This window comes from Gobius niger, assembly GCF_951799975.1.
Source record: "Gobius niger genome assembly, chromosome: 22".
NCBI classification, from domain to species: domain Eukaryota; kingdom Metazoa; phylum Chordata; class Actinopteri; order Gobiiformes; family Gobiidae; genus Gobius; species Gobius niger.
Window position 1 is genome coordinate 5,406,111 of NC_136873.1, and position 24,157 is coordinate 5,430,267.

Sequence of the window (24,157 nt, forward strand, 5' to 3'; positions counted from 1 at the left end):
ACTTTTTTGTCACATTTCCATCATTGTTTTCGTCTCAGTTTTGTTGCTATTTTCACACCTTTTTCCCAGAAGCTTTTGGACTGGGGTGAAGCCAAACTGGACAAAATGTGCTCGGTTCAGGTGGGAGTTAAGGGGTTAAGCCCAATAATGAGCTGATAGCGAGGTCGGGTTCAGGCGGTCTGAAGTTTGTGATGAAGTGAAAGTAGTGGCTCTGGCCTGCAGGTTTACTCAGGTTTATTCTGATCTCCATTCCCATCCCTAAACACACACACACCAACAGAATGAGCAGTGGTCAGTGAAAAAGGCACATGTCTGAAAGCCTGGCTCCTCATCACACTTCCCCATTGTACTCAGAAGGTCCCAGGTTCAAATCCCAGATGGCCCGAGAGGAAGAAGAAGAAGAAATCGGGAACAAAAACCTTAACATCGGAACAAAATATGTACTTGAGGCACTGATTAAGTTGCACAAACCAGTGGAGCAGAGCAAAAAACCAGGAGGACGTTCAAATCCAAGGGGGAAGCGTCATGAGAACCAGGCCACATGTCAATAGCAGAAATCTGGAAAGTTATTCAGAAAGTAGTATGTGCACAACAGGAGTCGGGGCTCTCGGGAAATTTGACCAAATTCAGATTGTATTAATAATAGCATTCCATTTCCATTTGAATAAATATTATTTATAAACAAAAAAGGAGGCGTGTCCCTGACTAATGACCAAACTTCTTTTCATAAACTCAAGAGGGAACTCCAGACTTGCGTGGGACCCTGCTGGAACTAGAGGTTGACTGATGTGTTTTGGTGGATTTTGATCAGCCGATGCCGATACGCACTGCCAATGCCGATTTTTGACCGATTTATCTTGTATCCAGAATCCTGCGTCAGTGTTGAACTGTGACAGAAGGGGGCGCCGCATGAGGGGACATTTATGTTTAGTTGATACTTCAGTCTGTCTCTTTCAGAACCATAAGAAACAAAGCCTACAACATAAAATGAATAAAACAGGAAGTTCTGAGCGAAGTCTATCACTTTCGGTTCCGGAGATATCGGCACGACATCGACCCACAGCCGATATCGTAAAACACCCAAATATCGGTCGACCTATAGTTGGAACAGACGGAGCTCTGATATTACCGGGGCCCTGGAGCTTCATACAACACTTCACATCGCCCTCCTTTGTGAGAACATAAAACAAATCAACAGCAACTGAAAAGCAGGGCGTTTGAGTGCAAAAAAAAAAAATACATTTAGTAACATGTTGTTTTTCTCTTCAAAATTGTGAATAAATATATAATCAGTAAAATCAATAACTCTACTTTACAGGGGGTGATATGGTAACTGGAGATATCTGAGAGTACACACCAGGGCTGATTGTGATTGGATTTTTCTGGCAGGTTTTGCTTCTAAAACTGCTGCTGTTATCGCTAGAGATGCGCCGATTATCTGCCGATATCCGATATTTACCGATACCAAGACAATTTCTTTCTCTTTTCTCCAGATTTTATTGTCATGATGTTACAGATAAATTATAGCTATTGATAAACATGTCACTGGACTTTTCTAGACTAAATATTCTTGGGTGTATGACAGGTTTAGGTTGTATTAATATAAACAACTCACATGAAGTGATCAATACAAATATGTGAGATCAGTTATTGCTTAACCTCTTAACTCCCGCCTGAACCGAGAGCATTTTCTCCAGTTCAGCTTTATCCAAATCCTGTAGGCCAGTGTAACGCCTCATTTGAAAGCTAAGACCTACAAAACTAAATTGATCTTTTTCCTCAGATTTTTTTCATCACTTTTTTTGTTGGGCAGTCGTCTCATTTTTGTCAATTTTTTTGATTTTTTTTTTGTCCATTTTTTGTCCATTTTTCGTCAAATTTTTCTCACTTTTTTGTCAATTTTTTTGTCAATTTTTCGTCAATATTTTCTCAATTTTTCGTCAAATTTTTCTCACTTTTTTGTCAATTTTTTTGTCAATTTTTCGTCAATATTTTCTCAATTTTTCGTCAAATTTTTCTCACTTTTTTGTCCATTTTTCCTCAATTTTTAGTCAAATTTTTGTCATTTTTTAGTCAATTTTTTGTACATTTTTGTCACTTTTTTTGTCAAATTATTCGCATTTTTTTGTCAATTTTTCGTCCATTTTTTTTCACTTTTTTGTCAATTTTTTTTAAATTTTTCGTCCATTTTTTGTCAAATTTTTCTCACTTTTTTGTCCATTTTTCCCCTCAATTTTTCGTCAAATTTTTGTAATTTTTTTGTCATTTTTTAGTCAATTTTTTGTACATTTTTTGTCACTTTTTCGTCCATGTTTTCTCACTTTTTTCACATTTTCATCCTTGTTTTCGTCTCAGTTCTGTCGCTATTTCCCCACCTTTTTTCCAGAAGCTTTTGGATTGGGGTAAAGCTGGAGAAACCGTGCTCGGTTCAGGTGGGAGTTAAGGGGTTAAACTAAAAACAAACACTTGGCTTTAGCAGTGGCTGATTTAATTTATTCGGCTACTTTTGTATTTCTATCATAGTTTCTAACCCAGCCTCGATTAGTTTTTGTTTGCATTAGCATTAGCATTAGCACTCACTAGCTTTAGCGATCAAAAACACATTTGTGGAGGTTAAAACTGAAAATCCCTTTAAGTTTTAAGGTATTGAGAGCCAAAACTGGTATCGGTTCAGCGTCGGATATTTGTAGCCGATATTTTTTTTCCAGTATCGTCTCCGATATCCGATACCATCCATAGTTATTACTGCTAAGCTTCATGCAGCAACAAGACGGATTTATGGAGAAAAAAAAAAACATCCTTATCTTGAATCATTCTCAGATAAAAAGTTACCGGTGGGATCCGAACCGAACCCGATTCACCGAAACGTGCGGAAGAAGAACCGGCGGCAGCGACCTGGAGGAGGAGGAGGAGTGGGCGGGGGAAAGGAGATAAAAGACCAGTGATGCTTCCGGTGAACTGAAACTGAAAGACTCTTCTCTGTGTTTTCCGGGCGGACCCCCGTGTGACCCCGTTAGGACAGTTTCTGCGAGGAGAAGAAGCCCTTGGTGAGTCCGCAGGTGGGGTTGGTGCACAGGGGGCAGCGCAGGGTGAGCTGGCGGGAGCACGGCTCGTTGGACTGGAGGTGGGACTGGACCAGGTCCGCCAGCGCCTGCGGAACCAAGGGAGACGGATCAGACATGAGGCCAGACACGACGTTTACATCAGGGTTTCTACAGGAGGAAGCAAGGGCAGTTTACACCCTTAACTCTAGCCTGAAGCGAGCACATTTTCTACAGTTTGGCTTTACCCCAGTCTAAAAGCTTCTGGGAAAATGGTGTGGAAATAGTGGCAGAACTGAGATGAAAACAATGATGAAGATGTGACAAAATAGTGACGAAAAAGACTAAAAAATGACTAAAAAATGACAAAAAAGACAAAAAAAAATCACTAAAAAATAACAAAAGACAAAAAACGACTAAAAAAATACCAAAAAATAAGACCAAAAATTGACCAAAAAAATGACAAAAAATGTGACAAAAAAGACAAAAAAATAACAAAAAAAGACAAAAATTACCAAAAAAAAGACAAAAAAATAACAAAATAAGACAAAAAATTGACAAAAAAATGACAAAAAAGACTAAAAAATCACTAAAAAATACCCCAAAAAGACCAAAAAAAGACCCAAAAAATGACAAAAAATGTGACAAAAAAGACAAAAAATTGACCGAAAAAAAGACAAAAAGAACAAAACAAAAAATGGCAAAAAATTGACCAAAAAATGACCAAAAAATTACAAAAAATGTGACAAAGACAAAAAATTGACCAAAAAAAATTACAAAAAATGACAAAAAAGACCAAAAATTGACACAAAAAAAGACCAAAAATTGACCAAAAATTGACAAAAAAATAGACAAAAAATTTACCAAAAAAAAGACAAAAAATTGAACAAAAAATGACAAGACAAAAAAAAGACAAAAAAGTACAAAATTTTTGTCTTTTTTTTGTCACATTTTTATGAAATTTGTGTAATTTTTTCGTCACTTTTTTGTCACATTTTTGTCATTTCTTTTGTCATTTTTTGTCACATTTTTTTTCTTTTTTTTGTCACATTTGTTTTCTTTTTTTTGTCACATTTTTGTATTTTTGTGTAAATTTTTTGTCATTTTTTCGTCAATTTTTTGGTCACATTTTGTGACAAAAAAATGAGAGGTAGGGGTCCGTGTGATGATTTCGAGCTTTGTAAAAAATTACAAAAAAGTGAGTTGAAAAAAATGAGTTGAATACCCCCCCAAAAAAGCATGAAAAAAAATCTGATGACGGGAGGAAATAGATCCATTTAGATGAGCTTTGTAGATCTTGAGGTGTTACACTGGTCTGCAGGATTTGGGTAAAGCTGAACTGGAGAAAATGCTCTCGGTTCATTCGGTAGTTAAGAGGTTAAAGGGGCTAGATGCAAGTTGGCCATTTTATACTCACTACTGCCACCTCAGGCCATACGTGTAACTGCACCTTCTATATTAAGCTCATGCATGACGGCAATTCGGACCAGAAGTGACACCTTTTTGAACATGTAGGGGGAGAAAAATACTTGGCCTGGGACCACCCTCCTGTAGGCAGCACTCACCTTCATGAAAAGAGGGTTTCCATTTAAGGACTCTGCTCTCCTGATGTTCTCCACACCGCACTGGAAACGGGACACACACAATGGGAACAGCTGTTACTGAAACCGACAATTTAGATAAACCCACTCATTTAATGTGTACAATTATTTTAGGAGTAGTTTTGAAAGTGTTTAAGTTTTCGAAGCTACCCTTATATCCCCTCAACCCAACTTAGAGGTGGAATAGCATTTGTTTTTACTCTTCAGTGTTTCTCTGACCTTTCACAACAAGCTCCACCTCACCACCTACTTATGATCTGTCTCCAAATGGGGAGCGTGTGCACTTGCCTCTTCTGCGAGGACCTGGCTGTACTCGATGTCCAGCTCGTGCAGCGTCTCGATGTGGTCCGAGGTGAAGGCGATGGGGACCAGCAGCAGGTTCTTCTTCCCTCGCTCGCACAGGCCTTTGATCACCTCGTCCGTCTGAGGGCCCAGCCACGCCATGGGGCCCACCTGAGGGACACACGGGGATGCTTTTAAACGTTTTGGGACTTTCACTGAGCTCCGTGAAGGCCAGCTCTTAATGCCCGGTCTGAATTGAGATGAAATTTGCATTTGCTGATGATCCTGTGGTTCTGTCTTTGCTCTTTGTTTTATGGGGAGCCGGTGGGGTTGTTGTGGGACAGGGGTTAGTTAAAATTCCAAAAATATCCTCCATGAGTCAAACAGTAAAGGTGACTATACAGTGGGTCATATACCATTTAACCTCGTAACTCCCGCCTAAACCGAGGATCTTTTTCCTCACGTCATCAGATTTTTTTTCCATCATTTTTTGGGGGTTTTCTAATCATTTTTTGTCACATTTTTGTCAAATTTTTTGTCATTTTTTGTCATATTTCTGTCATTTTTTTGTCAAATTTTTCTATCTTTTTGTCTTTTTTTGTCAAATTTTTGTCATTTTTTGGGTCATTTTTTTGGGTCATTTTTTGCCAATTTTTTCTCATTTTTTTGTCAATTTTTTCTCATTTTTTGTCATTTTTTCGTCAATTTTTTTGTCACATTTTTTGTCATTTTTTGTCATATTTCTGTCATTTTTTTGTCAATTTTTAATCAAATTTTTGTCATTTTTTTTGTTATTTTTTGTCAAATTTTTCTCATTTTTTTGGTCAAATTTTTCTCATTTTTTTGTCACATTTTTATACATTTTTTTTTTTACATTTTTTTGGGTCATTTTTTGTCTTTTTTTGTCACATTTTTGTAATTTTGTGTCACATTTCTGTCATTTTTTCGTCAATTTTTAATCACATTTTTGTAATTTTTTTGTCAATTTTTTGTCCTTTTTTTGTCGAATTTCTGTCCTTTTTTGGTCACATTTTTGTTGTAATTTTTTTGTCACATTTTGTGACAAAAAAATGAGAGGTAGGGGGTCCGTGTGATGATTCGAGCTGCAGAGTTTTGGAGGAGCTGCAGTTTCTGGAGGGATGTGTTGGGAAGACCGAACAGAAGTGAGTCGCAGTAATCAATGCGGGAGGTGACGAGGCTGTGGACGAGGATGGCGGTGGTGTGGGGGGGGTGAGAGAGGATGACACCCAGACTCTTAACCTGAGGGGAGGGTAGGACAGATGAGTTGTTGAAGGGAATAGGAAAACTGTTCGATTTGGAGAGAGTGGACGAGGTGCCTACGAGAAGGACTTCTGCTTTGGAGCCGTTCAGTTTGAGGAAGTTGGTGGAGAACCACAAATGAATTTCTTGTGGACAGAGGGCATGGGAGGATGGAGGAAGAGATGAAGATGGTTTGGTAGAGAGGCAGAGCTGGGTGTCATCCGCATAGCAGTGGAAATGGATGTTGTGTTTTACGAAGGATGAAAAGGCTCAGCGGATCACACAAAGACCCATTCTGGACAAGGAGATTGAGTGGCTGCCCTCTGGACGCAGGGTCCGGGTCCCATCCTGTAATAATCAGAGGAGGAAGAGCATCTTTGTGCCCAGAGCCATCCAGCTCCTGAACTCTTTACAGAAATGATGAGGACTGACAGTTTACAGCGACTACTGGACTTACTTGTGCACTTACTTTACTTCATGTTGTATTTTCGGTTGTTCTGTGTGTGCTGTTGAATGAATGTTCTCTGCTACTTTTAAATTGAGAAGTTATTTGAATTGTATTGTTATAAATGTATGTGTAGGAGCCAGTAGTCTCCAAGTAAATGTCCACTAGGGGTCACTGCAGGACAAGGGTGCACAGGATGTAGGCCGTGACCTTTGCCCCTGCATAGAGTTGCTAAGAGGAAGTTTGTTCACCGCTTTGCAGAGAATGATGAACTGTTTTATTGGTGAATATGAATCTAATTGGACTGATTTTAGACTATTTGTTGTGATAAAGGAATGCTTTTAACGATAATCAAGCCTCCACTACAAAAAGTAAATATCAAGCATTGGCTTAAATGACTTGAATTGAGGAAATGTTTCTTGTTTTGAGCGGTTTTCACTCATTTAGACACTTTTCCTGATCGGACCAAGTTTACTTTGCTTGTTTGAGGACATTCCAGACCAGTTCTAGGGTAAATCTCGCTTTGAAATAAGAAAGTAAAGTTGCCAATGAGATAAGACCAACTTTCATTTTTTTTAAATCAATTTTTTGTCATTTTTTTCTCACATTTGTCACTTTTTGTTATTTTTTGTCATTTATTTGTAATTTTTTTGTAATTTTTTGTTATTTTGTGTCATTTTTTGGTCAATTTTTTGTCATTTTTTGTTATTTTTTGTTATTTTTGGTCATTTTTTGGTCATTTTTTTGTCACATTTTTTGTCACTTTTTGTTATTTTTTGGTCAATTTTTTGTCATTTTTTGTTATTTTTTGTCATTTTTTGGTCATTTTTTGGTCAATTTTTTGTCATTTTTTGTTATTTTTGGTCATTTTTTTTGTCACATTTTTTGGTCATTTTTTGTAACTTTTTGTCATTTTTTTTGTCACATTTTTTTTGTTATTTGTTGTTATTTTTTTGTCATTTTTTGGTCATTTTTTTGTCACATTTTTTGTCACTTTTTGTTATTTTTTGGTCAATTTTTTGTCATTTTTTTTAATCCATTTTTTGTCATTTTTTTGTTATTTTTTGTTATTTTTTGTCATTTTTTGGTCATTTTTTTGTCACATTTTTTGTCATTTTTTTGTCATTTTTTTGTCACATTTTTTGTCATTTTTTGGTCATTTTTTGGTCATTTTTTGTCATTTTTTTAATCCATTTTTTGTCATTTTTTTTGTCACATTTTTGTCACATTGGCAAAGAAAATGACCTGAAATAAGGACGAAATGTATCGAAACAAGTCAGAAACATCTCAGAACAAGTGAAATAATCTCGGACAAACGCCCAACAACTTCTTAACTAGTCAAAACAACTAAAATGTGGATTATTATGCTCAAATTGAGATGTTTATGCTGATCTAGCATCTCCGCGCTTTAGTATAGCGCCTGGCTTCACCATTCATTTGTATGGAGCTTCAGATGATTTGTGGACTCCGACAGCTCAAGGCATTTCTCTGATTTCTACGGAGCTACTGTGTGAGACTCACCCTGGACTGCCACACCAGTCTGTACGGGTTACAGTGGCCCAGTCTCTCCATGACCCTCTGCACCGTGGCCCCCACCTCCTGAGGGTACGGGTCTCCTCGGTTCACCACCTGGAAGCACACAGTGTGACTTTGAACAGGGTAGCTCTAGCTTTGTCCTTGTGAGCGATTATTATATTTCTAAGGTAACTCACCGCCATGGGAAGGGAGTGTGCGGAGAACAGGATGACCACGTCGTCGCGTTTGTCTTCGGGGAACTTCTGCAGCTCGTTCCTGATGTGCTCTGCAAAACACTGACACACACCTTTTGTAAACACGGGCTTCACTCACGCTTTCAGACCGACTTTCATTATATCCTTGGTATAAGGCAGGGGTGCCCAAAGTGGGGATGCTGCGTGTGGTTAACCTCTTAACTCCCGCCTGAACCGAGAGGATTTTCCTCACGTCAGATTTTTTTCCCAGCATTTTTTTGTTGGGTATTCAACTCGTTTTTGTAACTTTTTGTCATTTTTTTTTAATCACATTTTTGACATTTTTTTGTCACATTTTTGTCACATTTGTTTCATTTTTTTGTCATTTTTTGGTCATTTTTTTGGGTCATTTTTTGTATTTTTTTAGTAATTTTTTTGTAATTTTTTTTGTCACATTTTGTCACATTTTTGTCTTTTTTTGTAATTTTTTGGTCATTTTTTGTCACATTTTTGTAATTTTTTAGTAATTTTTTTGTCAAATTTTTGTAATTTTTTGGTCACATTTTTGTAATTTTTTGTCCATTTTTTGTCCATTTTTTTGTAACATTTTGGTCATTTTTTTTTGTAATTGTTTCGTCCATTTTGTCAATTTCTTGTGACATTTTTGCCACTTTTTCATAAATTTTTCGTCACTATTTTCGTCGCTATTTTCACAGCTTTTTTCCAGAAGCTTTTGGATTGGGGTAAAGCCAAACTGGAGAAAATGTGCTCGGTTCAGGTGGGAGTAAAGGGGTTAATACTAACTCTCTTCCAGTTATGTTAAGGAAACACTGTTGTGGTGTCTTGGTGTTTATCAATCACAGAGCGTTGTAGCAGCAACTTTCACAATTTTCCAACTTTTATTGCAAAGGTTGTTGACGTCAACAACAGCATATGTTAAAAATTGACTTATAAAAGAACTGATGCTGAACTGACACTTTCAAAATAATCTAATGTGGCATTTTCTTTGAGTGAACGAATGAGGTAAAGTTACTGAGGTGATGTATATGCTGTATATTATTATTATATTTGCTTTCGAGTTGAGTCGCTTAACCTGCAGATTATACACATGCATCTTGAAGTGCAACAGTTGAATATTTCGGGCTGCATACGAGCTCAACATAGGGGGGTGAAGGAGGGCTCCGTCTTACCTCCACCAGCAGGGGGTGTGTGGGCCACCGGTCGATGACGCTCCAGCGCATTTTGGGTCTCTCGCTTCTGTCGCTATAGTAACGATATATGGCGTTCAAACTGCTTCCTGTGGAGACATGGCGGTCGGTCAGGTCGCATTCGAGAGTTTCATGATTATTTGATTATTATTATTGTTTTTGATTATGATATTTATGTGATGTATGTGTGGAGCAGCTGTGAACAGTGTGGGGCTGACCTGTTGTACTGAGGGGTAGTGTAGGGCTGACCTGTGGTACTGAGGGGTAGTGTGGGGCTGACCTGTTGTACTCAGGGGTAGTGTAGGGCTGACCTGTGATACTGAGGGGTAGTGTAGGGCTGACCTGTTGTACTGAGGGGTAGTGTAGGGCTGACCTGTTGTACTGAGGGGTAGTGTAGGGCTGACCTGTTGTACTGAGGGGTAGTGTAGGGCTGACCTGTTGTACTGAGGGGTAGTGTGGGGCTGACCTGTGGTACTGAGGGGTAGTGTAGGGCTGACCTGTTGTACTGAGGGGTAGTGTGGGGCTGACCTGTTGTACTGAGAGGTAGTGTAGGGCTGACCTGTTGTACTGAGGGTTAGTGTAGGGCTGACCTGTTGTACTGAGGGGTAGTGTGGGGCTGACCTGTGGTACTGAGAGGTAGTGTAGGGCTGACCTGTTGTACTGAGGGGTAGTGTAGGGCTGACCTGTGGTACTGAGGGGTAGTGTGGGGCTGACCTGTGGTACTGAGGGGTAGTGTAGGGCTGACCTGTTGTACTGAGGGGTAGTGTGGGGCTGACCTGTTGTACTCAGGGGTAGTGTAGGGCTGACCTGTGATACTGAGGGGTAGTGTAGGGCTGACCTGTTGTACTGAGGGGTAGTGTAGGGCTGACCTGTTGTACTGAGGGGTAGTGTAGGGCTGACCTGTTGTACTGAGGGGTAGTGTAGGGCTGACCTGTTGTACTGAGGGGTAGTGTGGGGCTGACCTGTGGTACTGAGGGGTAGTGTAGGGCTGACCTGTTGTACTGAGGGTTAGTGTAGGGCTGACCTGTTGTACTGAGGGGTAGTGTGGGGCTGACCTGTGGTACTGAGAGGTAGTGTAGGGCTGACCTGTTGTACTGAGGGGTAGTGTAGGGCTGACCTGTGGTACTGAGGGGTAGTGTGGGGCTGACCTGTGGTACTGAGGGGTAGTGTGGGGCTGACCTGTTGTACTGAGGGGTAGTGTAGGGCTGACCTGTGGTACTGAGGGGTAGTGTAGGGCTGACCTGTTGTACTGAGGGGTAGTGTAGGGCTGACCTGTGGTACTGAGGGGTAGTGTAGGGCTGACCTGTTGTACTGAGGGGTAGTGTAGGGCTGACCTGTTGTACTGAGGGGTAGTGTAAGGCTGACCTGTTGTACTGAGGGGTAGTGTGAGGCTGACATGTTGTACTGAGGGGTAGTGTGGGGCTGACCTGTTGTACTGAGGGGTAGTGTAGGGCTGACCTGTTGTACTGAGGGGTAGTGTGGGGCTGACCTGTTGTACTGAGGGGTAGTGTGGGGCTGACCTGTTGTACTGAGGGGTAGTGTAGGGCTGACCTGTTGTACTGAGGGGTAGTGTGGGGCTGACCTGTTGTACTGAGGGGTAGTGTGGGGCTGACCTGTTGTACTGAGGGGTAGTGTGGGGCTGAACTGTTGTGCTGAGGGGTAGTGTGGGGCTGACCTGTGGTACTGAGGGGTAGTGTGGGGCTGACCTGTTGTACTGAGGGGTAGTGTGAGGCTGACCTGTGGTACTGAGGGGTAGTGTGGGGCTGACCTGTTGTACTGAGGGGTAGTGTGGGGCTGACCTGTTGTACTGAGGGGTAGTGTGGGGCTGACCTGTTGTACTGAGGGGTAGTGTGAGGCTGACCTGTGGTACTGAGGGGTAGTGTGGGGCTGACCTGTGGTACTGAGGGGTAGTGTGGGGCTGACCTGTTGTACTGAGGGGTAGTGTGGGGCTGACCTGTGGTACTGAGGGTTAGTGTAGGGCTGACCTGTTGTACTGAGGGGTAGTGTAGGGCTGACCTGTTGTGGAGCAGCTGTACTGGGGGTACTGGGTGAAGGCCACGGCTCTCTCCACCCCGTCCTTCTCCATCTGCTCGATGGCCTCCTCCGTCAGAGGGTGCACGTACCGGAAACCAATGTAGAACTTGTGAGGAGCTGGACACGAAACATGAAAAAGACTCGTTAGAGATTGAAATCCTCTGTCGGGGCGTTGAGTGGGGGGCTGTGTACAGTGTGTGTGTGTGTGTGTGTAGAACGACGTGACTAGAACCCAGTTACAACATGTCTGAATTTTAGATCTGGTTTTGGACGCACAGAAGAAGCGTGGGCGGATTTACCACTTGGAGAACAGAAGCCAATAAAAAAACAAAATACAAGGAAAATACAGCTCCTTCTCTCCACAGTAACGGGGCTGGTGTCGGTCCATCACCTTTTCTTATTAAATCCACTGGAAATACATCACACTTCTTGGCTTCATCTACTTTAAATTTCCATTTGAGAGAACTACCAAGAAGCTTAGGAACACTCGTACCTGCGGCTGTGTTTCTCACACTCACGATCTGGGGCCAGTTTTTTATAGAGGACATAATACAGCAGCGGGGCGTCCGACTAGTGTGGATTCTCTCTCACACTTCTCACTTGTTATGTGTGAACCCCCAGTTCTATGATCGCGATAAATGCTGTTGTGGACAGTAGTCTTTACAAAATCTCTCAAGACTGAAAAAAAAAATCATGTAGTGTGTGCTCAGCTTAAAGGCCAGTTCTTACTCCACAGGACGTACACAGAGCTGCGAGGCTGAGAACAAAATTATCGTCATTTTGTTCTCGCAGCTCCTGCTCGGCAGTTCTTACAGATTGTTCTTGACGCCTCGGCTGAGCAGAACTTTGCTCGGCAGGGCTGTGAGAACTCTCGCTGTGACTGGCTGGATGTTTGGCGGTCAGGGTTATTTTGGCGGAAGCGGGAAGCGAGAATCCAATGTTTACTTCCTCACACCGGTGTGTTTGCCTCAAGAACAAGAAGAAAGTTCTGGCGTCTTGTGGAGCATGAACAGGCTTTAAGACGTGTCACTTCTGCAGCACGTGGCGCGTCAAACAAAAGCTACAGGAAGGAAACTTGTCAAGCAGGTAAACAATTATCTTTGTAAAGCCTTTGTTCAATGGCATTTGCTTCAAAGGTTCCACAGAAGCGATGTCATTGTGGACATTGTGTGGAGCTGTTCAGAGCAGATTGGACTGGGCTGTTATCTAAGGAGTGGTCTGAGGAGCGGTCCACACACGAGCGTCACACCTCTGCTCTGTCACTATCTGCAGCCGCACATGCAACGGAGCTCAGGCGGGACCCGACCCAGACCCGACCCAGACCCAGACCCGACCCAGACCAGAGAGTCTGAGGATGGGTCACTCTGCGACAAAACCTGCCAATGTCTCAAACAATCGGGCGCAGCTCATCTTGATGATTATGATAGGATTTATCCCGCTCTCACTTTAAAACTATGACCTAGATTTTGGGCTACAACATCCAGCTTTACACTTACACGCAGGTCTTCATTGCTTAGTTCTCATTTAAGCTTCTCTTGTTTGATTGAATCAGTGTTTTTGTGAAGTGTGGCTGCACAAACAGTGAAAATGCATGATACATGTTGTGGATTTTCTTACTTAACCTCTTAACTCCCGCCTGAACCGAGAGGATCTTTTGTCCATCATTTTTTTGTGGGGTATTCAACTCATCTTTGTAACTTTGTCATTTTTTTTTAATTTTTTGACAAATGTTTGTATTTTTTTTGTCACATTTTGTCACATTTTTGTCATTTTTTGGTCAAATTTTTGTCAATTTCTTGTGACATTTTTGTGACATTTTGTCATTTTTTCGTCAATTTTTCGTCACTTTTTTGTCAATGTTTTCTCACTTCTTTGTCACATTTCCAAACTTTTTTTTCGTTTTGTTGCTTTTTTTCCCCATCATTTTTCGTCAGGTATTCAACTCATTTTTGTAACTTTTTTGGTCATTTTTTGTCAATTTTTTGTAATTTTTTTTTGTCAAATTATTATCACATTTTTGTCCTTTTTTCCGTCAACTTTTTATCACATTTTTGTCTTTTTTTTGGTCGTTTGTCAGATTTTTGGTCAATTTTTTGTCAAATTTTTGTCATTTTTTCATCAATTTTTCGTCACTTTTTCCATACTTTTTTTTCGTTTTGTTGCCATTTTCACAGCTTTTTTCCAGAAGCTTTTTGGACCGGGCTTGAAGCCAAACTGGAGAAAATGTGCTCGGTTCAGGTGGGAGGTAAGGGGTTAATAATAATAAATGTTTAACTATGGGCTATATGAGAGATACAAAGCACATCATATCTATATTGGACCCAAAAGAATTCACATCGGTCGGGTCCTGGCTTGGGGTCGGCCATGTTGGACTGATAAGCCACTTTCAGGAACCAGAGAGAGGAAAGGCTCACCGGTGTCGGGGCACATGTGGTCCAGCAGCTTGACCATGCCCTCCCCCTGCATGGAGGTCCAGCGTTTGATGGGCGAGCCTCCCCCGATCCGACTGTACTGCTCCTGGATCTTCGGGGTGCGGCGCTTGGCGATGAAGGGCCCCAGTTTACTGCAGAGAGAGAGGACACAGTTAGGCCCAATCTCAATTCTCTTTTCTACCCCTACCCCTTCCCCTAGCCCTAGCCCTTGCCCTTTCCCTACACCCTGAAACCAAGGGCGAAGGGCGAGGGTTGAAAAGACTGCCTTAAGAAATGGGACAGCCCTCCATTTGACTGCATTTACTATGAACACAGATGAGTTTGGCTATGTAAAAAAAACAACAACTACTGAACCAGTTCATCACTTGACCGATACTGTTCTGTAACACCTAAACAACAGGACTCGTCTCATCCTAAACCCAACAGATTTTCATCTGTTTCTGCTTCATTCGGTGCTACATTCTCCTTCCCCCGTCCGTGTATTGCGGCTTCGACCGTGAGTCGCTGTGGCTGCAGCCAGAGCTGCGAGAGATCTGCACATGTAGCGCACTCGCGCACTCAGCGGGGATGAACAGAGGTAGACCCGCTCGCAGTGCGCACAGGGCGGGGACAGGCACCCGCAGCCTCCGCTCTGAGCCCGGGCCAGAGCGGAGGCTGCTGAGGTGCGCTCAGACCGGGGACAGACAGCCTTGGACCCGGGCTCAGAGCACAGCGGCACGGGGAGACAGACAGCCGGGAGACAGCGGGCGCAGCAGCGATGAACCCCGTGTGTCATGGCATAGCGACGTATCGAAAGTTTGGAAAGAAATGGCAAAAGTCGCCAATACAGCGCAAATAAAGCGTTCGCAGCAGCAAAGCGAAAACGTAGAACTGACACGTTTAATGCAATAGACTGTTCTAATTGTTACACAAAGTGAATAAAGTCATGAACGAAGAGTTCTGCAACTTTGTAAGAGTGCTTAGTGATGATGTTCGTGAATTCATTTCGCAGCTTATTTCCGTGTTTTGTTAAACTCCTCCTACCCCTTCGTCTGAAGGGTGCATCAGAAAAACCCTCGCTTGAAGGGCTATGTGGCCCTCTCCCTCACCCCTACCCCTCGCCGCAAAATAGAATTGGGACACCCCTTCGTCTCTCGTGCACGCGCAAAACGAAGGGAAAGGGCTAAGCGGAGGGCTAAGGGGGAGAATTGAGATTGGGCCTTAGACACAGGAATAAACCAAAACAAAACGCAAGAAATATCTAAGCTTCTTCGGGTTTTCCCTGTAGGTAACTGTTCCTACCTCTGCACAGGCAGCTTCATGAGGTCGGTGTCCATGAAGAGCCGCAGCAGGAAGTCGTGGACGTCCTCCAGCTTCTCTGGTCCTCCCATGTTCAGCATCAGGATTCCCGTCTTTGGCTTTCTGCAACAAGGGAAAAAAAAACATGTTCAGACTAAATTTTTACCTTTTATATTAATCCTTTCTAATGACTTCCAGGACAGTTTCCTGATGAGAGGCACCTGTTCTCCTGCGTGTCCGGAGCAGCCGCCTGGGCCAGAGCTGCGGCCGTGGAGCGGCTCCTCACCGTCAGCTGCAGGCCGCTCCTCACACCTGAACACAGCCACCAAAGCAAAAGTAAAATACAAGGCATTTGGCTCCAGAGCTGGGACAATACACTTTTCGGACTGGGACTGAAAAACAGCCCTGGACTCTGACCAGTCTGGCCCAAATCAGCGTAACTGTGACACTTTAACAAATACATATTTTAACCTCTTACCGCCCGCCTTAACATTAACGAGTGCATTTTCCCCATTTCGGCTTTTTATTATTATTATTTTCTTGGCATCATCAGCAAAAAGAACTGGAAAGGTGGTCGTAGAAACAGAAGCAAAATCATTAATATAAATAATAAATAATAATGGTCCCAAAATTGACCCTTGTGGTACACCATACTCCACGGAATTCATTTTAGATTCATGTTTTTTTATACTGGGCTTTACCCAAATCTAAAAGCTTCTCGACTGGAGATCAACAATGTAACGCCTCATTTGAAAGCTAAGACCTACAAAAGTGACGGAAACTTTTCGTCGCGTCGCCACATTTTTTGTCATTTTTTTGTTGTTTTTTTAATAATTTTGTCTATCATTTTTTGTTGTGTTTTTCTCACGTTTTTGTTGACTTTTCATCCTCTTTTTCTCGCTATGTTGATGCTTTTCTTTGGTGGTAAATAGTATTACTGCATTCTACAGTGTAATAATACTATGTAATGGAAGTATGTAATAACAGGAAACTTATTGACTGTGGAATTTGCACTTGTAAATGCTGAAATCGATGAAACTGTTTAAATTGCAGACTTCCCAATCCCGTAGATATAAACTGGAAAACTGCAGGATGGCAGGATTCTCCCAAACATGCGGAACGTTGAAAGCTGAAACTATGCAGGCTGTAAAACACGCAGAAAATCCAGAAAAGATAGAGATAAAGAGCACCAAAACCAAACATTGACAGTGGAAGGAGTCAATCAATCAATAAAGTCATGGAAGACCTGGAAAAGATATAGTAAACTTCGTAGGGCTGTGCAATTAATCGAAATTCGATTACAATTTCTATTACAATAGTAAACGCTTACAAAATTATCATAATCGCAAAAATCGATTATAATTGTTTTTTTCAACAAAAAAAAAAAAAAATTCAAATGTGTTTTTTTTTCAATTTTTTAATTTTTGGATTTTTGTCACGATTTTGCTGGATTTTTGTCTTTTTTTGAAGGATTTTTGTCTTTTTTTGGTGGATTTTTGTCTTTTTTTGAAGGATTTTTGTCTTTTTTTGGTGGATTTTTGTCTTTTTTTGAAGGATTTTTGTCTTTTTTTGGTGGATTTTTGTCACTTTTTTGCTGGATTTTTGTCACTATTTTTGCTGGATTTTTGTCTTTTTTTTGGTGGATTTTTGTCTTTTTTTTTGGTGGATTTTTGTCACTTTTTTGCTGGATTTTTGTCACTTTTTTGCTGGATTTGTGTCACTTTTTTGATGGATTTTTGTCACTTTTTTGATGGATTTTTGTCAATTTTTTGATGGATTTTCGTCACTTTTTTGCTGGATTTTTGTCACTTTTTTGATGGATTTTTGTCACTTTTTTGATGGATTTTTGTCACTTTTTTGATGGATTTTTTTAAAGGCAACAAATAATCGTTTGAATAATCGTGATTTCAATTATGACAAAAATAATCGGGATTATTATTTTTTCACTAATCGAGCAGCCCTACACTAAGGTTAGAGATGTTAAAGATCTTTTACCTTTACATGTTTCAGCCGCCATCTGCAGGCCGTCATCAGAAGTATCACCGGCGTGCGGCGACGTGTCACTTATCAGCTGTTCTGACTTCCGAGGCGTGACCAGTCTGACGGTCCCAACAGGTCCGGCAGACTGGCCACGCCCCCTGACCAGTCTGACGGTCCCAGCAGGTCCGACAGACTGGCCACGCCCCCTGCCGCCCGGTGGATTCAGGGCGACAGGGGGCGTAATCATTGGAGGTGTGGGACAGGAGAAACGCTCCTTCGTCCCGGTTGATGGTGTCGGTGCTCCGTTTCCTGATTTCTATGGCTTCTTTTATCCAGCGTTTGAATTGATTGTTTTCCGATCCCAGTCCATGATGTGGTTGTTTCTTTTGGTCCGAAATGGCCGATTTTAAATTCTCCTGTTCTGCCTTTTCTTTTTTTGTTCCTGTGAGTCGTCCCCTTGTTTCCTTTTCGCATTCTGTTTGGTGTTCCTTTTTTCTTATGTGGAAAGGTCGTCCTGTTTCTCCTATGTATGATTTGTTGCATGATTTGCATGGTATTTCGTAAATTGCGTTGCATTTTTCCCCCTGTGTTATTTTATCTTTGGGATGTACCAGAAGCTGCCTCAGTTTGGCGTGTGGTTTCATAACTGTGTTTATGTTGTGTTTTTTCATTGCTCTCTGGATGGGTTCTGTTATTCCTCTGACATATGGCAAAGTGACTATGCTTTTGTATTCCCCGGCTTCTTTTTTCTTTTGTTTTGATGTTGCTCCCGATTTTGTGTGTTCTTTGTCTGCATTGTGTGAGTGCGTGTTCTATGTGTTTCTCCTCCTCCTCCCGGTCTATTGCATCTGTAATGAGGGTGGCCCGTTCGAAAAGTGTTCTTACTACGGCTGTGCAATTAATCGAAATTCGTTTACGATTTCGATTACAACAGTAAACGATTACAAAATTAGCATAATCGCAAAAAATCGATCATAATTTTTTTTTTTCAAATTTTTTTTTTGTGGTTTTAATTTTTTTTTTTTTTTTTTTTTTAATTTTTGGATTTTTGTCACTTTTTTGCTGGATTTTTGTAATTTTTTTGCTGGATTTTTGTCACTTTTTTGCTGGATTTTTGTCACTTTTTTAATGGATTTTTGTCATTTTTTTAATGGATTTTTGTCACTTTTTTGCTGGATTTTTGTCTTTTTTTGCTGGATTTTTGTCTTTTTTTGCTGGATTTTTGTCACTTTTTTAATGGATTTTTGTCATTTTTTTAATGGATTTTTTTTCACTTTTTTGCTTTTTTTCTGCTGGATTTTTGTCTTTTTTTGCTGGATTTTTGTCATTTTTTTAATGGATTTTTGTCACTTTTTTGCTGGATTTTTGTCTTTTTTTGCTGGATTTTTGTCACTTTTTTGCTGGATTTTTGTCTTTTTTTGCTGGATTTTTGTCTTTTTTTGCTGGATTTTTGTCTTTTTTTGCTGGATTTTTGTCACTTTTTTGCTGGATTTTTGTCTTTTTTTGCTGGATTTTTGTCACTTTTTTGCAGGATTTTTGTCACTTTTTTGCTGGATTTTTGTCACTTTTTTGCTGGATTTTTGTCACTTTTTTGCTGGATTTTTGTAACTTTGATGGATTTTTTTAAAGGCAACTAGGGCTGAAACAACTAATCGATTAATCGACAACTAATCGATTATTGAAATAGTTGTCAACTATTTTAGTAATCGATTAATCGTTTTCTAGTAAACACAGACTTAAAAAGAGCAAAAATTACATGAACATTTTTTATTTTTGATGGAAACCTACTTTGTTTTTCAAGTTAGGGTCTGTAGAGTTTTGTACATTGAACATTTCGTAGATATCTGTCTGTGTCTCATCCAATGAATAAAGCAGAACTGGCACTACAGAAACACTTTACAACACAGTTTAAGCTTACTCCATCAACATGTCCTCAAGAGATGCCACTTTAGCTTTATGTGATTAAAAATAAATGAAAAAATACAATTTTCATACACCATTCACAGCCAATCGATTAATCGATTAATCGTAAAAATAATCGGTAGATTAATCGATTACCAAAATAATCGTTAGTTGCAGCCCTAAAGGCAACAAATAATCGTTTGAATAATCGTGATTTCAATTATGACAAAAATAATCGTGATTATTATTTTTTCAATAATCGAGCAGCCCTAGTTCTTACTACTGATAACTTGTGTGCGATGGGGTGTTCAGAAGTCCAGAGTAAGTACTGATCTGTGTGTGTGGGTTTCCTGTAGACCTTTATTTTTATGCTACCGTCTTGAAGATGATGTTGAATATTTATGTCCAAAAATGCTATTGTTCTGTCCTTCTCCTCTTCGTGTGTGAATTGAATGCTACCTGTGCTGTCTATGGTGTTGAGGTGATCCGTGAGCTCTTGGGTGTGTCCAGTTTTTATTATTTCCAGGATGTCATCCAAAAAAAACTGCTCATAATAGCGGATAATGGGTCTCCCATGGCAAACCCTTGCTTCTGTTTATAGATTGTGTTATTAGGGCTGTGCAATTAATCGATTAAAAAATTAGCATAATCGCAAAAAATCAATTATAATTTTTTTCTTCAACATTTTTTTTTTTCTTCAACATTTTTTTTTTTTCAATTTTTTTTTCCTAATTTTTAATTTTGGGATTTTTGTCACTTTTTTGATGGATTTTTGTCTTTTTCTGCTGGATTTTTGTCTTTTTTTAATGGATTTTTGTCACTATTTTTGCTGGATTTTTGTCTTTTTTCTGCTGGATTTTTGTCTTTTTTTAATGGATTTTTGTCACTATTTTTGATGGATTTTTGTCTTTTTTCTGCTGAATTTTTGTCTTTTTTTATGGATTTTTGTCACTATTTTTGATGGATTTTTGTCTTTTTCTGCTGGATTTTTGTCTTTTTTTAATGGATTTTTGTCACTATTTTTGATGGATTTTTGTCTTTTTTCTGCTGGATTTTTGTCTTTTTTTATGGATTTTTGTCACTATTTTCTATGGATTTTTGTCTTTTTTTGATGGATTTTTTTAAAGGCAACAAATAATCGTGATTTCAATTATGACAAAAATAATCGTGATTATTATTTTTTCAATAATCGAGCAGCCCTATGTGTTATTGTATTGGAAATAGGTGGATTTTGCAACGAAGCGTAATAGTTGATACAGACTGGTCACGCCTCGGAAGCAAGAACAGCTGATAAGTGACACGTCGCCGCACGCCGGTGATACTTCTGATGACGGCCTGCAGATGGCGGCTGAAACATGTAAAGGTAAAAGATCTTTGACATCTCTAAGTGATAAAGTTATGGTATTCGTCAAAATGTATGATGCAAGGGCCATATTGGGTTTTTGAACTTGCCACGAGGGGCATTTTTGTAGTTTTTTAATTTTTTATCCAACTTTGAATTTTCCGGTGTATGTTTAAACCCCATTTTCTCACCTTTTTGCAGTTAAAATGAATATTTCCCCCAAAAAAAGTGTCTTACTAATTCGAACCGAGAATGGGCTTCAATAATTTGCATGTTTGAATGAAAAAATATCCCTCAGTTTTGTGTCATCGGTGTTATCAGCATCACTTTTCAGAATGTGTCAGGTTACAACTTAAAAGCCTACTCCTATCAGCAAAAAAAGGTAACTTTAAAATGTTGCTTTTTGCTGTGGGTCATTTTGCCACGTCATTGGTGTTACCGCCATTTGCATCAGTTTTGACAATTTCTCTGAAAAAAATAAAACAGTTCACAAATGAAACTACCTTATTGCAATAGCTTTAATGAGAAAAAACAGAAAATTTGTTGAAATTCATCATTGGTGTTACAGCCCCTTATTAAATAAACAGAGGCAAAGTTACACTATTGTCATTGTTGTAGTCAAAATACTGAGTTTAACTTTACATATAATTCTCCCTTATTTTATTAACCTCTTAACTCCCGCCTGAACCGAGAGCATTTTCTCCAGTTCAGCTTTACCCAAATCCTGTAGGCCAGTGTAACACCTCATTTGAAAGCTAAGATCTACAAAATGGATCTTTTTCCTCACGTCATCAGATTTTTTTCCATCTTTTTGGGGGGTTTTCAACTCATTTTTGTAATTTTTTTGTCACATTTTTGTCGTTTTTTTTGGTCACTTTTTTGTAATTTTTTTGGGGTTTTTTTCCACATTTTTTGTCGTTTTTTCATCACTTTTTTGTCACATTTATTGTAATTTTTAGTAATTTTTTTGTCTTTTTTTTGTCTTTCTTTATGTCATTTTTTTTGTCTTTTTTTCACATTTTTTGTCATTTTTTCATCACTTTTTTGTCACATTTATTGTAATTTTTAATATATATTTTTTTGTCTTTTTTTGTGTCATTTTTTGTCTTTTTTCATCACTTTTTTGTCTTTTTTCATCACTTTTTTGTCTTTTTTGTCATTTTTTCTCACTTTTTTGTCACATGTTCATCATTGTTTTCGTCTCAGTTCTGTTGATATTTTCACACCTTTTTTCACATAAGCTTTTGGACTGGGGTAAAGCCAAACTGGAGAAAATGTGCTCGGTTCAGGTGGGATTTAAGGGGTTAAAACATGGTTCTTGGACAAAATAACTATTGTTTAATGAATTAAATGCAAAATTTTAAATGCTTACCAAAACGTTTAATTGCATTATTTCCATGCGTTTTGTCATTTTTTTTAATTATCATATTTATTTATTTATTTTAATTTAATTTTTCATTAAAATTTTTCGTGACGGAAATTGCCCCTAATTTGACAACGCATTATCCAAAGCATTTGACTTCCCGTCCCCGTTTCCCACACAAAACCGTCGCGCAAACACGTCAAAGTCGCTTTAAAACGCCTGAAAAATGCGTAGTGGAGGAATTCAGCCTTTCCACTCCTTGCAGTTCCCAGAGTCTCCGCCAGGCGTCCGTGTCTCACATTACGCAAGTTCACAACACTGGAATTGTGTAACTTGAAATTTCCGACGACAGCGACAAAGCGAAGATACTAATTATCTTTTAGCGCAATCAGTGAATGTCTCGCGAGATAAACGCACACTTTAAAAAAAAAAAAATGGAGATAGTGACTAAGAGTACAGTAGAGTAGATAATAACACGCTTCCATAAACACGCACCCGGCGGCACCGCGAGGAGGAAGTGACAGGAATAAAAGCGACGCTATGACCTTCGATAGCGAATTAAAACCGTTTTCTAAGTGATGTTTATCTGTATTTGATAAATCGATACAACTACGTAAAGAAAACGTAACAAACAGCGTGAGGTCCGCGTGCAACGGCTCAGTCAACGAGCGGATCTGGCCGTTGGTGCGGACCGGGATTCACTTGTGTCCAATGTGAACGGCGTGGAAGGACAGTCCCGACGCACTAAGGTCACGAGCGGTTCGGAAAGCGACCGTGGCGAGCGGAGGTGGGACGGGTGCAGCTTTCGGAGAAGTTTAAAGCAGTTAAAAGTCAAGAGAGAGTGAAGTGTCCGCAGTGTCACTCACAGAGAAGCAGCCGTCCCGCGCTGCCCAGTACCGACATGGCGCTCCTCGAAGTGACGGGGGACCGGGGTCGGTGTGGGGCGAGGGTCGTGTCTTGTCCCGGGGTGCAGAGGTGCTTTGGGCCGGAGGGCGGTCCGCTTCTTCTTCTCCTCTCTGCGGTCCGCTCAGATGTGCACACAGATTCCCCCTCTTCCGACAGCTGCCCCTGACGTGACACAGGCGGAAGTGGAGGAAGACCCGTGTGCAACTTCCGCTTCGGCATTTCGCAATAAAAGCATTTTTTTTTTTTTTTAACGAAATAAAGTTACGAAATAAAGTTAATACATATAAAAGTGTAGCCTACCAATTGGAAGTTGAGGAAAAAATAGACAAAGCACATAGAAAAAAAGCAACAATCAAAGAAAATAAAAGTAATGGGCTATATGCACAGTGACCCCACGTGATTTCCGCCTGGACAGTCAGCCAGAGGCTGTCCTTCCTGTCTGTCATCTCTTCCCATTAAAAATTAGCATGTCCCACAGAAATGAAGCAATAGCTTAAGATTTGGTAAAGGACAGCGAGTAAAAGTTCGGATATGGCTGGAGCAGGTTAAAAAATATTAAGTGAGACGCAACGACTTCACTGGAGGAAACCTCCGTGTTCATAACGGTGGATGTTTTTGTCTTGAAGCTAACGCGGCTAACAAAATAAAAAATAAAACTAGCGCAAAGTTTTGAACGAGCCTGCGCAAAAAAGAATCGTCCTGTTAGAAGTTTAAATAATATTTACTTGTTTACATGTTATATTATCATTTTTCAACACTAGCCTTTAGCTCTAAGATAAAAGCTCCTACCTTACGACAGCTGGCGTTTCCTTTGGGTGCTGGATTCACAGCGAACATGATGTTTGTAATACGTTGCTGTGACTGTCCATCAGTAACTCGTTGTCCTTAACCAGATCCTGAGCTATCGCTATTTTTGTGTGGGAATCTGCTAATTGTGAACGTAAACGACCAGCGACAGGAAGTGCTGCGTCTGGCTGACTGTCCAGGAAGACGTCACGTGGGGAAACTGTGCATATAGCCTATAATAAAACAACAGCTAGAGTTCGGGAAAGTCCACAGTTACCATGGAGATCCGCCATCTTTGCAGCTGCTAGCATACATTTCCATAGATTAACATTAGCTAAAAACATTATAAAAAGTGGAGAAAAAAGCCGTGGAACAGCTCCGTTAGCTGCTGAGTTACTGCTGGTAAAAACATTTAACTCAAAACTGTGGAGTCCAAGTGTTTCAATGTGAACAATAACTCCAGTATTTTAGCTTTTAAAATCTCCATTAGTTTACAATTGCTGGTAATCCCATAATGCTTAGCGATATGACGTCACATTCCCGAACTCTATAAATGAATAAAATTTCACTTTTATGACGGTGTATAGA

At 40.1% G+C, this 24,157-nt stretch overlaps 1 protein-coding gene across 1 annotated transcript; it reads right to left on the reverse strand.

Annotated features, from left to right (window-relative positions):
* Positions 1–3,012: 3,012 nt before the first annotated feature.
* Positions 3,013–22,826, reverse strand: fech (ferrochelatase). The gene is made up of 11 exons (XM_079581310.1): positions 22,744–22,826; positions 15,512–15,602; positions 15,294–15,413; positions 13,995–14,143; positions 11,563–11,697; positions 9,529–9,635; positions 8,342–8,440; positions 8,151–8,258; positions 4,931–5,095; positions 4,607–4,666; positions 3,013–3,151 (listed from the first exon to the last, which is right to left on the reverse strand). Exons 1-11 carry the CDS (start codon positions 22,778–22,780, stop codon positions 3,014–3,016), a joined length of 1,209 nt encoding a protein of 402 aa, XP_079437436.1. The 5' UTR covers positions 22,781–22,826; the 3' UTR covers position 3,013.
* Between the last annotated feature and the right edge of the window lie 1,331 nt (positions 22,827–24,157).